Consider the following 16,714-nt stretch of genomic DNA (forward strand, 5'->3'; position numbering starts at 1 on the left):
CAGGCATTTTATTTTAAAACAGACTCCGCCACGAATGGCAGGGCTGCTTCTCTTGACATTAGACTTTCAAATTACTCCTTCCCCAGCGAGAGCCTGCGGTTTGCCTTCCTTCCATGCAGATCGAGAGGAAATTTCTCAATGTAACAGTTTGGGAGCTCATTTCTGTGGCTCCCCCCTCCCTCACAATCATTCTGAATATCGAAGCTGCTGGAAACAACTTTTCGTGGGTCTTAATAAATAACGGGAATCCGCCTGGGCCAACAGGTTGTCCAGACCGTCCGCTCATCTTGCGTTTGTTTTGCTGCTGAGTTGGAGCGGCATATCTGAACGAGGAGTCAATCGCAACTAATTCGATGAGGAGTGAGGAGTGTTTGTGTGTGTGTGTGTGTGTGTGTGTGTGTGTGTGCGTGCGTGTGTGTATCTCTGTGTGCTTTGAGATGATTTGCTCCTCTGCTCACACGTGAATACAGGATCGGGACAGGTGGCATCTGGCTGGAGGCGTGAGAAGAAGATTCTTGCCGTCCCTGCCCGTACTTAAATTCCAGGCATCGTCCAATAGCCGTCTCACTCAACAGCCCCAGAGCGAGCTCGAGCACATCCAGACTGCCAAGAACTGGCCAAGTCAGGGTCAAGTCGAGCCGAGGCTGAAACTGTTCGGGCAAGTATCCCTTATTTTCTCCCTGGTCGTGGTCCTCACACAACCATCACGATTTCTTCCAAAGGCAGGCAGGACGATCGTCCCCCTCTCACGCGGGTCGTCCGCAAGAAGAGACTGATCGCTGCGGCGGTGGGAGTCGTCATGGTCCTTCTGCTGGTGATCTTGATCCCGGTGCTGGTGAACTCGGCCGGAACGTCCGCCCACTACGAGATGCTGGGCACCTGCAGGATGGTCTGCGACCCCTATGACACGAAAGCCACCACGGCGGCGGCGGCAGAGACGGTGCGGGATCACAGCGTGATGCCCTTACCCACTTTCATCCAAGGACCCAAAGGGGAGCCGGGGAGATCGGGGAAGGCCGGGCCCAGGGGTCCGCCCGGCGAACCAGGACCGCCGGGCTCTATCGGGCCACCGGGAGGAAAGGGCGAGCCAGGCAGACCGGGACTCCCCGGCTTACCGGGACCTCCGGGGCCAAACGCCGGAGCCATCAGCGCTGCGACCTACAGCACAGTGCCGAAGATCGCTTTTTACGCCGGCCTCAAGCGACCACACGAGGGTTATGAGATGCTCAAGTTCGACGATGTGGTCACTAATCTCGGGAACCACTATGACCCGACCACCGGCAAGTTTACCTGTTCCATCCCGGGGATTTACTTCTTCACTTACCACGTTTTGATGAGAGGTGGCGACGGCACCAGCATGTGGGCAGATCTGTGTAAAAATGGCCAGGTGAGCGATCCTTCGAACAAGTTTCAGCAGCTGAGGGGAAAGTTAGCATTGCATTTGTGCCTTTTTACTCAATGGGAGGAGTGTTGGCATACTGGGCAAAGGAGAGTTTTCCGGGGTTTGTTTAAGTAGTTAGCTAGTGATCCCCGCGTTATGTTTAAGCTCCGCATCTTTTGTCTTAGGCTTCGAGTAAAGGGTTTAAAAAACAAAGGAGTGTAATCATGGTGTGTGTGTGTGTGTGTGTGTGTGTGAGTGAGAGAGAGAGAGAGAGAGAGAAAGAGAGAAAGAGAGAGAGAGAGAGAGAAAGAGAGAGAGAGACCGACCGGGGGTGGGGGCGGAATAGGGATTGTTGAAATTTAGGATTAACATGAGAACTACGAAGCTTGGACCCGAATAATAGCTCGAAACAATGATAGCTGTAATGAAATGAATAGATATAAACTCAAGTAGGACAGGCTAAGCAAGACAGATATGACAAAATATATGACGATATGAATATTGAAAACTGATGCGAATAGCTCATTGTCCATTGCTGCTGATGGAATTTAGTGTTCAAATTAGTCTTGCACTTTCCGTAACTTTCCTCAACCTTCTGTAGGTTCGAGCCAGCGCCATCGCCCAGGACGCCGACCAGAACTACGACTATGCCAGTAACAGCGTCGTGCTGCACTTGGATGCGGGGGATGAAGTTTATATTAAACTGGATGGTGGCAAGGCCCACGGCGGTAACAACAATAAGTACAGCACCTTCTCTGGATTTATAGTCTACGCCGATTGAGGAATGAAGGAACGGATAAAGAAGCAAATCGAATCACTTCCTGCGGGGATGTCTGAGGGCGAGATCCCCACGCCAAGAAAGATCACTGCAAACACCAAATGGACGGTCTCCAAATGTGCACGGTACTTCTGGATACAGTCAGCCATTTTTATTTGTTGAAAGAAAAGCTATTTGAAACATACTTGCACAAAAGACGATGTCCATATAAATAAGCTCAGTTTTGGGTTATTCTGACTTTTCTGCCCAAAGCAATTTCTCAATGTTAGCATTGTATTTGTGAGAGGAAGTCAGCCCAGTTCTGAGCAGAGGGGTCAATTTCTCTATAAAGCCTCAAGATCATGTGGGGGGAAGCAGGTGTTCTCATCCTCTGATGCTTTGATGTATTGAATTTACAGCTTTATCCATTCAGCATCTCTTTGGTTGTAGCGACTAACCATTTCTCTGCTTGGAATTCCACATTACTCGCCGTGGTGAGCAACGATTTTCTGACAACGATTATAATTGCAATGTTAAATGAGTATGCTGCTGTCTTTAATAAGGTCAGTGTTTGCCATCTATCGGAGTTGATCTTTCATTTAACAATTACACTTTAATATAAAGGATAATGTGTGCGCAATAGATAATGTGCAGCTTTCTGATTGCTGTGGCATGAATTTCAAATTCGATATATATGTATATGCAATAAGATGCAATAGATTTTTAAAATAAATCTTTTAATCATATAAGATTAAGGTATTCAATGTTTTCACGTCACACATAAATATCATCAGGACATTGATTTTATAACAATAAATCTCGTCAACACTTTGATAGCAGTTAATTTTTCATACATCATTAGACCACTTGACTAAATTGTACAGATTTGGCCATCCAAGCTTGCAAGTGATACCCTTAGATTTCAGCAGGTACGTCCCACTTCCCTGATGAATAATTCCACTGCACGTAAAACCGACAGCCGCTTGCGATGGGATTACAGCCGAAAAACAATCGTGTGAAGTTAGGATACAGTTAAAACGTGCCTCCAACATTTACCCTCAATACTAAATTTGGTTAACATAAGGCGTTTGGCATTTAATTTCTTCCACAGTTTTAATTGTTTTGGTTTAATCTAGGAATTAGACTCATTTTGACCTCTGGTATAAGGCAGACATTTCTTTTCTCTATTTACACGTTAATTTTTATTCATCTCATTCCAATTCCTCCGTTATTGCTTTGGACCCAGACTAATGTTATAAAATATTGCTGTCAATTAAAAGATGCAATACCTTCAAATGTCTCGTCTACTCTATGTTAAATTTAACGTAAACAATGTGTTGTTTCAATGCAGAAATATCATTCAAGTTATGATCTGTACATTAAAATAGTGCCTTAAATTTAGGGTTAAAACTTTGTAGAAAACATTTTCTTCAAGTAAATATTTTTTCAAGATGTTTTAAAATAACGTTTTTGAAAACAAATAGGCTCTGATTTAAACCTTCATTCATCTTTTGACGAATTATTCATCTTTCTTGGTATTCAGTTAGTAGCTGCTTTGTGAATACTGTATGTTGTTAATATCTATAAGAGTTACCGATTAGAATCAAATGCAAATAATAATTCATGGAAGGAAGAGGGTCTTTAGCACATCCATGAGGCGCGCTGTGCAATGAGTAAACATGCTTTAAGTGTAGTCACTAGTTTTAATGTAAAGTAATGGACGACTTTTCAGAAATATTCCACTATATTTACTCCAATTTACACATGATTGACGTTTGTCTAACAACTGTACTGCGATCACGTGTCAACGGAGGCAAACAACAAATCAAGAAATTATTGTTGGATTGAGAATAGCCCCAAGTGGAATTTAATTGCTATAAATCCCATCCTATTACAGTAAACGCTGCGCCAAATTATACGATCTGCCTCATTAGGTTTGTTAAACGTTTCTTTATTGTCGCACAAGTAAACAGTAAGACATCACAGCAAAACAAGCGCCCTTCAAATAATCGTCAGTTCATTTTTCATCCGTCATCCATTAAAGAATACACCATCTTTTAAATGTACTAGGAATTAAGGATTTATAACTAAAGCATTGCGCTGAAATCAACTATAAATCGGTTTACTTGGAAACTTAGTTCTTCAGATCTTGTAGATTATTTTGGGCGAGTCTGATGTCTAATTATTTGAACGTTAACCACCGTTTTGGATTTTCTACTAAAATCTTGTCTATGACACATTGCGACAGACCTCTCTGATTCATTTTCGGAACGATGTTGGTCAGAATGTGCGAATAGCCATGTCCTCCATACTTGGTCAAACGGTTCTTAGTGTGAATATCGTGGGATATCAACAGTTTATCTGCATAACCCTCTTCAACCAGAAAACAGATTCTGAAAAGACAAACGTTCGGCATTTGACTATTTTAACCATTTTCAGAGCTCTTTCTTACTAGTAAAATACATACATTGCAGGAACCTCGTGACTGAAGTTTTGTTATGCAACTTTCTTACTTAGTTCACGTGATCATTATCAAACTAAATTTGATACCGAGCCACGAGCTATTAAGAGGAATTAAGAGTATGAATGTGAACTAGGCTAGAACTGAAAGGGTACAGTTGTATTATTGGCTGGAGAGATTCCAAAGATTATGTAGGAGTGCAGCTGAAGATGATTTTAAAAATAAGAGAATTTACAATTATGTGTTCAGTTTGGAGATAGTGCAGATTGGCAAAATGATGGGTGAACTATGCTTAGTGCCTGCTACTATATGAACAACAAAACTTTGGATGAACTCAGAGCACAGAGCCTGTCCGTCAATCACTTCCATGTCAACTATCAATTATCCACCGACACTAATACCATGTACCAGCACTTGATCCTGAGTATTCCAAATACCCTCTGGTAATTACCAAAAAATAGTCTCTCCCCCCCCCCCCCCCCCCCCGTCTCCTCTGAACCCTATCTCCTCTTATGAAAAGACCTAATCATTTTTGATACCTATTAAGATGAAAGGAAAGACAAACGTCTTACCCATAGTTAGGATATTCAATGTAACTCATGTCATTAATCACGTTTTGGTCACCTACATTACTATCTAATGATTTAAAAAAATCTTCCTCAGCTCATCTCCAAACTAGATCCCCTGATCATAAAGCTGAGTCTTCTCTTCAGCCTGTTAGAATGCAAGATGGATGATCAGACAGAGGTTTAACTTCATAATTAAGCCACTACTTAAAATCTACTTCATTAATCAAGTTTTGGCCACTTACACTGTAAATACCCCAGTGTCAAATTATGCTCAATGATCCTTCTGTAATTTATGTTGAAATCCCAATATGGTTGCATAAATACACATTGTCGATGACTATTAATTGGTATGCAATAATTACTGAACTATTAGTGTCAATTACTGATTTGGAGGCATGAGTTTACATCACACCATAGCATCTGGGAGTCTTAAGATCCAAATATTAAACATATTTGAAATGAATAAATAATTAATGCCAACAATGATGACTAGATTATCAAGAAATCCATCAAATTCAATAATATTCTCCAAGAAAGAAAACTTCGCCTAACTTGGAACATAGTGAACTTCAGATGGATAATACTGTAGTTAATTGCTCTTTGAAACGGCCAAAACAACCAATGCCTGGGCAACTTGGAAAGTCTAACAGATACTGGACAAGACAATGAGTGCAAAAAGTGTCCATGGGAATGCTGAAGTCAGAATGTTGCCAGCAAATGAGCAGAGACAGGACGAGCGTCCCACTGATTCTTACACCTCAAGTATTTTTAGGTCTCTAAAATATCTTTACTTCGCCCCCTAGTTCTTTGCAACAAAATCACAAACATGATAGTACTAGATCCTTCATCCCATTACAAAAATACTTGCTGTAATGCTAAATTAAAATAACCACCAGTAGCACAATAAGATCTAGGAATATAAACTGCTCTAAAAGAATGAAACTGTTAATTTAATCATGCATTATATGTTTTAGAAGCTCGTTTAATATGCTCAATACATATATTTTACAGAGTATTTTCAATCATCTAGTAATGTATCAAAAAGAACAAATGACTCCTGTCAATGATAAACAGACGAGATTCTGCAGTTGCTGGAAATGAAGAAGGGTCTTGGCCCAAAACGTCAAATGTTTATTCATTTCCAGAGCTACTCTAGCATATTGTGTGTGCCACTGTCAATGATTAAATTTAGGATTAAGGATATTTTAATTCAGTTCACAGTATCACATTTGTTCCATGAAGAAGGCATAACATTTCTAAAGGATGTACAAGCACACAATCCTCTTTTGGTTCAGATATTAGTCTTTAACTGTAAATGAGCAGTGGATTTGTCTGGTAACCTGACCCGTTTTTATCTTATTTTACATGCTCTTGTCTGGCGTGTATCGAACTGAATGCAGCAGGCTGAACAAATGAGCGAGAACCACTAACCTACCATCCTTTACTGTAAACAGCCCGTATACGCAATGCTAACTGACTCCTAACGTGGTTACAGTACTCTGCTTTTCATCGTTAACAAAACACAGCGCAGAATCAGTAGGCAGATGAAGAACGGTGCTCCAAAAACACAATGATTGTAATCTATCTCGCTGAATAAAATGTGCTCTGAAATGGCATTTGATAATGCAGGAACACTTGAAATATTTGCAAGGGGAACACCTAAACTGCCTCATTTGGAAGCCTAATAAAAGTCGAAAAGACATCTTTGAAACATTAAAAATAGCAAATAGACGAGTTCCAAAAGTGTATATATATGTTCGTACTCACTAAAAAAAACCTGATCTTTCATAAGACAATCACAGGCATATCCAGGCAGTGCTCATACGGTATCTATTGTACCTACCGATGGATCCTTTCATTATCACAGGGCATATCCACCGCGGGATTAAACGCATAGTTCAAGAATTCAGTGCCGAATAAATCATATTCCAAGTAACTTCCCAGTCTCGCGAACTCTAGTAGTTTATCCGGGTCAAGTATGGTCCTATTGAAGGAAAGACATCACAAATGAAATGTTGCATCTAGCTCCCACAGTGATACACCAGTCACATGTCGCTGACCTTTCTGCTCATTGTTCACATTTACACGCCAATCTTATTCAAGCGCATAATTCATAATTCATATTTCAACACAAACGGAGCTCCGAAAGGATTAAGCTATCACCAGTCCAAAAGGTCAAGCGGTATCCAATCTTTCCTCTCAATAATGAATACAGAATAACCCACTTCAAACTTTGGACAAAGTTTCACTCAGGTCAATATTGCTGTCCCGGACGAAGCCCACAAATCAAAGCCATTTCTCCTCGTTTAAACCCTATATACATGGAAAGATTATTGGTTACACGGTTAAATACTCTTGGAACTTTTAACAAAAGCATTAAAGATCTTGAATGTTTAACGTGCTTGACTGCAACACCTTAAAAAGGATTTCCCATTGTTTTTGAAAGCGCAACTGAAAGCCCAGTGTCAGAATTCGCGTACGACGATTTATAAGTCGATAGGCCACCGTTTATCATAAATAGATTAATTTTCAGCGGCTAACGTTCTGATGTGATGATGTAAGAACGGGTAAAATTCCCCTGAACTCCTGTTCAGAAGAATGAGAAACACTTAAAAAAAAATCACTGCGCGAGTCAGCAATTTTAATTTTTCCCACAACCCAATTAAGACGTTTAAAAAAAAATAAAATGTGCCATTTATTTCAAGTAACACTCAGTATGATATGGCCGGGTTTTCTTTAGAGTAATTATAATTAAATCGCAATAGCCTTACAACCAGACCTACGAGGCGCAGATTTAACAGCGGCATGTACTGCTTTCGGACTTCAGTCAACGTGCAAACTTAACAAGGGAACTGAAATGACCAACGAGCTCAATCATACGGCTCCTTACAATATAAAATATTTGGCACTATTAGAGCTGGCCGTTTCCTGTCTAAAATCTGTATTTACCCAACAAGGTATTATTAACAGGCCGTTTAGACAGCTGAGGATGTGTAGTCTATTGATTATCCCGTAAACTGCAGGTAGATCGGATGATAATTGAGGTTGCGGAAGGTATTGATGAACCAGTGCCGCAATATCACTCCGTATATTGCTTACCAATGCCCTCGTTGTTTTTTTTTGGTCTTCCATTCTAAGCCCCGGTCGCCTTCTACCTTAAAATATCGCCCATTTAGCGATAATTTACCTCTTTGGACCAAACTTCTTTGGGTCTGTTTTCAAACGTATTTTATTGCTTCTGGACTAGCATTTTCCATTGTGTATATCAGCATGTGTGCAACCATCGCGTTGCCTCCTATTCAGGATGAAAATAGTTGGTGACTCTCCTGCTTGACCATGACACCAGGAACTTAACGAGCCTTCTCTGGATTGCATCTTCAATGAAGAGCATTTCAGTGATCGGAACTGAAGAAAGGGTGCACGCCAGCCAATCCATTCTCCGGTGAAATCATGACTTCTGACTTGATTTCTACTTCAATTGCGTTTCTGCATTTATGTGCGCACCAATTCCTGCCGTTTCAGCACTGTATAAGCTCGATGCTTCTATGAAATATATAGTATTTTGCATTAAATTGCATCGAAATTCATCCTCAATTCTTATTGCAATTCACATTTTCTCTAGCTCATGCTTAACTCGGTAAATGCTGGCATAAGCACGATGAGTAACACATAATAACGCAGGACTTTTTCCCGCATGGAAACAGTCGGCGAAACGACGGCACTTCCCTGTGTAACCCATCCAACTGCTTCAACATCTCAGCAACCGCAATCAGCTGTTCATAGCTGCTTCTTAGCTTGGACTCGGATACTACTACTCACGGAGTTAAGAGTGGGTGCCTGAAGTTTCAGCTACCCCTTGAGAACAGGGTTAGCAGCTACAACATAACATCCCGCGAACAGTGTCTCCTTGTTTCTTTCGGGGGGGGGGGGGCTCACTTTTTAATTGGATATTAAAACGTTGCAGTATGTTATAGTTCTGATATTTAAATTTTGGAGTTTTAGTGATTTAAAGTTATTTTAGATCCGGATTGTTTTTGAGAAACTGCTTTTGACAGTTCTGACCTATTAAGAGGCGAAATTTAGATGTTACCAAAAACTCTCTAACTTGACTCCACACAACCCTCCATACCTCCTTCCCCTGCCTCTTCACTTTCATCCATACTGCTCCCAGACCTCTTGAGAGTTGCACAGAGCCTTTCCGGGAGGAATCATTCCCGATGTGTTCGCAGACCCCGACACAAAGTTGAATTTCATTCAGAAGCCAGCAGAATTCTGGCCGACTACTCACCTGCAGGAGCTGCGACTGAATGCGGTGGGAAATAGTTTTTGAGCTTGTTTCAAGGACATCGACGCAAAATTGGAATGTCTTCTTATGAAATTCGCGGATTATATCAATTTTGTTGGACAGGTGAAATCATTTGGAATTACATATAAATTACCAACATTATAAGCAGGAAACGATGGAAACACTCAACAGGCCAGAAACCATTTGGGAAAGAAGATGAGGTTAGCTGACCTGCCTCCGATTTGTGATATTCTCCCTTTTCTTTCCAATTTACAGTATTTGTAGATTTCATGGCTTGGAAAAAATCCTTCCTGAAACTGATAATTGGCATTGGTTTCTTATTACCACATTTACCGACTTACAGTGCGACGCTTGTCTTGCATATTGTTCATACAGGTCAAGTTATCACATCACTCATTGAGGCAAAACAATAACAATGCAGAGTAAAGTATAAACGCTAACGAAAAATGTAAAGTAGGTACACCATAGGCTGTACGATCATGAGATAAATTAAGAGGGCAAGAGCCCATCTTATCGCACTAGAGAGCCATTTAATTGTCTTATATCAGGAAGGTAGTAGCTGTTCTTGAGCCTGGTGGCATGTGCTTTCTTACTTTTGTATTTCCTGCGCATAGTAGAAGCACAGTACAGGCCCTTCAGTCCACGATGTTGTGCCGACCTTTTAACGCTCTTCAAGATCAGTCTAACGCTGCCCTCTCACATTCATCTATCTCTCTGTCTAACAGTTTCTTAAACATCCCTAATGTATTTGCCTCTACACGACCCCTGGCAGGGTGTTCCACGCACTCACCACTCTCTGTTTAAAAAAAAAACACCTCTGACATCCTCCTGTACTTTACTCCAATCATCATAAAATTATACCTTCTTGTATTAGCAAATTCTGCCCTGAGAAAAAGTCGCTGGCTCTTCACTCTATGTATGCTTCTTATCCTCTTATATCCCTCCATCAAGGAACCTCTCAACCTTCTTCACTCCAAAGTGAATAGCCCTAGCTCACCCAAACTTTCCTCATCAGACATGCATCCCTCTAATTCAGGAAGCAGCCTGGTAAATCTCCTCTGCACCATCTCCAAAACTTTTACATCCTTCCTACAAGGACTGAACACAATACTACAAATATGGTCTAACCAGAGTTTTTCAGACCTGCAACGTTACCTTGCAGCTCTTGAATTCAATTCCTTGACTAGTGAAGACCAATGCAACATATGGCTTCCTACCACCTATCATATAGCTCAACAACTTTGAGGGATCTATGAATGTGAAACCTAAGATCTATCTGTTCATCCACACTGTTAAGAATCCTGTCAATAAGTTTGTACTCTGCCTCAATGTTCAGCTCTTCATATTTTTCTGTGTTGAACTCCATCTGCCACTTCTCAGCCTAGCTCTGCAACCTATCAATGTCCCATTATAACCTACAACAACCTCGACACAATCCACAACACTAACTTCTGTGCCATCTGCAAACTTATTAACCCACCCTTCCACAACTCATCCAAGTCATTTACAAAAATCACAAAGACAAACGTTCCCAGATCACTGCAGAACACCACTGGTCATCGAACATCAGGCAGTAAACCAGTCCATCCGCTATCATCCTCTGCCTTCCAGGGGCAAGCCATTACTAAATCCACACAACCAAGTTTCCCTAGATCCTACGTCTCCTGACTTTCTGTATGAGCCTACTGTGGGGAATCTTATTAACTGCCTTAGTAAAATCCATATACACCACATCCACAGCTCTACCTTCATCAATGTGCTTTGTCACTTGTCACATTCAAAGAATTCAATCAGGCTCATGAGGCATGAGCTGCTCCTCACAAATCCATGCTGACTATCCCTAATCAAACTATGTTTCTCCAAATGCTTGTAAATCCAGTCTCTAATAATTCAATAGTTTGCCCATCATTGGCATAATAGTCTATAATAGCCAGGATTATCCCTTTTACATTTCTTTTAAAAATAGAATAACATATGCTGTCTTCTGGTACTACTCCTGTGGACAGTGAGGATTCAAAGATCATTGCCAAAGGCACAGCAATCTCTTTCACTTCCTGTAGCAGTTTGGATTATATACTGTCTGGCTCTGGGGAGTTATCTATCGTAATGTTTTCAGAAATTCTAACACATCTTCTTTATAAATGCTGACTAATCAGCCTATTTTACACTCTTCACATTCATCAAGATCCCTCTCACAGGTGAATACTGAAGCAATGTATTTAATAAGGACCTTTACTACCTCTTTCAGCTCTAGGCACATGCTTCCTCTTCCATCCCTGATCAGTCCTACCCTCACTCTAGTCATCCTGCTGTTGTTCACATATGTGCATGTTCTTCTTCATCCTACTCACCAAGGCTTTCTCATGTCCCCTTTTAGCTCCAAGTTCATTCTGAAGTTCCATCCTGGCTACATTGTAACTCTCTGGAGCCTTGTTTGATCCTTGATTCCTAAACCTTAAGAACGCTTCTTTCTTTCCCTTTCTAGATGATCCATATCTCTTCTCAGCTATGCCATCCTTTCCCTGCCTCAATGGCAAAAATGGAAGTCAGAACTTTAAGCAAGTGTCCCAGGAACAACTTCCACATTTCCATCTGCATTTTCCAAATACATCTATTCCCAATTTATGATCCTAAGTTCCTGCCTGCTCACAACTTAATTCATCCTCCTACAATACTTCTCCATATCGTCTCCTCCTATCCCTATCCAAGGCTATAGCAAAGGTCAGGAGTTCTGGTACCTGTCTCTGAAATGCTCATCCACCAAATGATCTGTCACCTGATCAGGTTTATTGCCTAATACTTGATCCAATATGGTCTCCCTTCTGGTCAGCCTGTCCACAGATTGTGTCAGAAATCTTTCCTGCGGACACATAACAAATTCTGTTCCATCTAAGCCTCTTGCATTAAGGACATGCCAATCAATATTAGTGAAGTTGAAATCCCCCGTGACAACAATCCTATTATTTTTGCACCTTCCCAAAATCTGCCCCTCTGTCACTATTGGGAAATCTACAGAATAGTCCCAACAGTGTGGTTACTCCATTCCTGTTTCTGACTTCCACCCTCAGTGACTCAGTGTCATGTCCCCCTTTTCTGCAGCTGTGATACTTTCTCTGGTTAGCAATACCACTCCCCCACCTCTTTTATCACCTTCCCCGTCCATTTTGAAACATCTAAAAGCCTGGAACATTCACCAGCCATTCCTGCCCTGTGACAGCCAAGTCTCTGTAATGACCACAACATTGCTTGTAGATCCATGCTCAAAGTTCATCACCCGTGTTCCTGACATTTCTTGCATTAGACATACTTCAACCTTTTCAACTGAGTGCATTTATGCCCCATCCATTGCCTATCCTTCCTCGCAGTCTCTCTACAAGTTGAAACCACCTTTACACCAATGTCTCCATACGTTGACCTATTACACTGATCCCATCTCCCTGCCAACCTAGTTAGGACCCTGCCCAAAAGCTCTAATAAACCTATCCACAAGGACAATTGTCCCCCTTGGATTCAGATGCCATTTATTCCTTTTGTACAGGTCATATTTTTCCAGAAGTGATCCTAATGAACCAGAAAACTGAAATCCAGTTGCCAATGTCAATTCTTCAGCCACATATTCATCTGTCAATTTATTATACTCTTACACTCACTGTTGCAAGGCACAGATAGCAATCAAAAGATTATTACCCTTGAGGTCCTGCTTTTCATATTCCTACCTAGATACATATATTCAGTCTTCAGGACCTCATTCCCTTTCCTACCTGTGTCATTGGTACCAATATGTACCATGACTTCTGGCTGATCATCCTCCCTCTTAAGAATTCTATAGACCAGATTTGAGATGTCTCTGACCCTGGAGTCTGGTAGGCAACATACTTCCGGGAGTTACTTTCATGTCCACAGAACCTCTTGTCTGTTTCCATAACTATTGAATCCCTATCTCCCTCACCCTTCTCTTTTCCTTCCTTCCATTCTGTCCAGACTTAGTGCCAAAGACCAGGTCACCGTGGCTTTCCCCTGGTAGGTTCATCAGCACCCACCTCCCTCCCCCATCCCACAACAGCGTCCAATGGGATATTCATGTTATTGAGATGGATGGCTACAGGGAAACTCTGCACTGTCTGCCTATTCCCTTGCCTTCTCCCTACAGTCACCCAGCTACCTGCCTCCTGTAACTTAGGTGTGACTGTTTCCCTGTTGCTCCTACCTATCAACTCTTCATTCTCCCGAATGAGCTCCAGCTCCAGCTCCAGCTCCAGCTCCAGTTCCATCTCCATCTCCAGCTCCAGATCCCAACATGATCTGTAAGGAGCTGCACGCAGGTGCACTTCTCACAGATGCTACAATCAGGGAGACTAGAGGTCCTCTTATAATTCTAAGGTGCAACAAGACATCTTCATCTTAAACAAAGACAGAAATCAAAACAGCCATTTAAAAAAGACAATTCAGACTGAAATTAAACATAGGGGTAAATCGGGGGTTGCTAGGTGACATTGCTCAAAGGGCCAGAAGGACCAACACTAATTTGTGTTACATCTTTCAGTATAGCTGCTCAATTGTTGAGAAAATGGCTCTTTGCACATAGATGACTCTGCCTTTGGCAATAGGGGAAAAGGGTCACAGTGCACACAATCTGCTGCTGTACAGTCCTGACAGGGCCTGTCTCCTTCAATATTTTTTTGAAAAACTGCAATTTTTTGAGGAATTTACAAGTAGGGTGGACAAAGGAGATGCAGTGGATGTGGTGTAAATGGATTTTCAGAAGGCTTCTGACAAGGTGCTGCACATGAGGCTGCTTAGCAAGGTAAGAGCCCATGGAAAAACAGGTAAGTTACTAGCATGGGTGGAGAATTGGCTGATCAACAGAAAACAGAAAAAGGGAATAATGGGATTCTTACTGGATGGATGCTGGTTACCAGTGGAGATCCAAAGGGGTTGGTGTTGGGACCGCTGTTTTTTACCATAGAATGTCAATGATTTGGTCTATAGTATTAATGGATTTATGGCTAAATTTGCTGATGATACAAAGATATGTGGAGCAGCAGGTAGTGTTGAGGAAACAGAGAGACTGCAGAGAGATAGTTTAGAGGAATTGGCAAAGAAGTGCCACATGAAATCTAATGTTGGAAAGTGTACGGTCATGCCCTTTGGTGGAAAAAAATAAACGGGCAGATTAATATTTAGATGGGGAGAGAATTCAAAATGCAGAGATGCAAAGGGACTTGGGAGTCCTTGTGCAGGATACACTAAAGGTTAACCTCCAGGTTGAGTCAGTGGTGAAGAAGGCAAATGCAATGTTAGCATTCATTTCTAGAGGTATAGAATATATGAGCAGGGATGTGATGTTGAATTTCTATAAGGCACTCACGAGAGCACACTTGGAGTATTCTGTGCAGTTTTGGGCTCCTTAGTTTAGAAAGGATATATTGACATTGGAGGGGGTTCAGAGAAGATTCACAAGAATGATTCTAGGAAAGAAAGGGTTATTGTATGAGGAACATCTGGTAGCTCTAGGGTCATATTCCCAGGAGTTCAAGAGAATGAGGGGGGATCTCATCGAAACATTCCAAATGTTAAAAAGCCTGAACACATTAGATATGGCAAAGTTATTTTCCATGGTAGGGGAGGCTAAGACAAGAGGGCATGACTTCAGGATTGAAGGATATCCACTTGAAACAGTGATACAGAGAAATTACTTTAGTCAGAGCGCGGTAAATCTGTGGAATTTGTTGCCACAGGCGGCTGTGGAAGCCAAGTCATTGGGTGCATTTAAGGCAGAGATAGACAGGTTCTTGATTAGCCAGGGCATCAAAGGGTATGGGGAGAAGGCAGAGGAATGGAGGAATTGGATCAACCATGATTGAATGGTGGAGCAGACTCGATGGGCCAAATTGCCTACTTCTGCTTTTATATCCTATGGTCTAATATTTAAAAAGAATGGTTTTAAACAACACACCAATTCAAGATTTACCACTGAAGGCCATTTCAAAACAGATTTTCCAATTTAAAGTGAATAGCAATAGGTATGACATTTCTGCTAGTGCAATACACTGGGAGAAGCAACTTAAGTAGTGAGAAACCAGCGAAAGAGCAGGGTGAGGTCTTTTACCATTGTCAGCAGGAGTTTGGGATTAGTTATGAGATCTCTAACTTCAATTCCCTTTGCCCCTCATGGTTGCTCTTTATACTATCATAGGATGAAGCTACTTTTTATTCTTTGCATCAGGAAAATTTAGAAACTAAGTTAGGATGCATTGGGAAATTAAAGAAAAGCTATATCACTTGACAACAATACTCCTATACTCAGAGTCAAACAAAATGAAAGGTAGCAAGGGAAGCGAAGGATCAACAACAACACTACATCTGGTTTTAAAAAGAAATAAAGCAAAAACAAGGAAAATAACTACTAGGTCCTGCAGCTACAGATGCAGAACAGTTTAACTTAAGGTACAAGTTCTTCATTGGAACTGGAAGGTTAAATGAACTACTGTAAGGAAATGCACAAAGTCTACAGGGGAATGTGCTAACACCCATCATAGGAACAACCTGCAAAGGTTTATTTAAAGAAGCTGAAATAAAATAAAGTGCAATAAATTATCCATCAGATTTTCTCTGTTAGGCAGTAAAAGGACAAGAGCTACAGGGGGGGATGAAACAGTTCAGTTGGCCACAACAGCCCTGGGCGTCTCTCTCCATAGGATTTATTGATGCCACTTTCAAGTTTCTCCCAGCCTCATTGACAAGGCTGTGCCTATGTGACTTTCAGTACAGAAAAATTGTTATGGCTTCTAACTCCAGAAACAAATTGAAATCAAAACATAGGAGGTGGGATTTGCATAGATATTTACTCTTTACCTTTCTTTTAGTGAGGCACTAGTGATGTAATGATGCATGCCATTCACGTACTTCTTACATATAACCCATAATGAATTATGTAAACAAAGAATACTTAATCAAACAATATTTTTATAATATTACTTAAATATTAAATACTCTGTGTCCTCCCTGATTAGCTATAAAGGCAATATAGAATGCATCTCAACTATATACACAGTATACTATATAATACAACTACTATACAGACATCCACAGCATGGCAAATTATAAATTGTCCCATTCAGATCTAAAGATTTAAGTGCTGTGGAGAATTTCTTTCTCTCACAGGATAATGTGGATAAAGGAGGCATAGGATCTAAGGGGACATTGCTTTGTGGATCCAGAACTGGCTTGCTCATAGAAG

The 16,714-nt window shown here is 41.2% G+C and overlaps 2 protein-coding genes across 3 annotated transcripts in view; one reads left to right on the forward strand and one right to left on the reverse strand.

The window, feature by feature from the left end:
- Positions 1–384: 384 nt before the first annotated feature.
- c1ql3a (complement component 1, q subcomponent-like 3a) lies at positions 385–3,439 on the forward strand. The gene is made up of 2 exons (XM_059972190.1): positions 385–1,387; positions 1,983–3,439. The coding sequence occupies exons 1-2, from the start codon at positions 800–802 to the stop codon at positions 2,160–2,162; spliced, it is 768 nt and encodes a 255-aa protein (XP_059828173.1). The 5' UTR covers positions 385–799; the 3' UTR covers positions 2,163–3,439.
- Positions 3,440–3,634: 195 nt separating this feature from the next.
- The window catches only part of pter (phosphotriesterase related), a 61,734-nt gene continuing 48,654 nt past the window's right edge, over positions 3,635–16,714 (reverse strand). For both annotated transcript variants that reach the window (XM_059972188.1, XM_059972189.1), the window contains exons 4-5: positions 7,012–7,152; positions 3,635–4,531 (exon numbers count right to left, since the gene is read on the reverse strand). In XM_059972188.1, coding sequence (XP_059828171.1) covers positions 4,321–4,531; positions 7,012–7,152 — 352 coding nt within the window. In that variant the 3' untranslated portion in view covers positions 3,635–4,320. The remainder of the gene's footprint in view (positions 4,532–7,011; positions 7,153–16,714) is intronic.

Source organism: Hypanus sabinus, chromosome 6 (genome assembly GCF_030144855.1).
Source record: "Hypanus sabinus isolate sHypSab1 chromosome 6, sHypSab1.hap1, whole genome shotgun sequence".
Taxonomy (NCBI): Eukaryota; Metazoa; Chordata; class Chondrichthyes; order Myliobatiformes; family Dasyatidae; genus Hypanus; species Hypanus sabinus.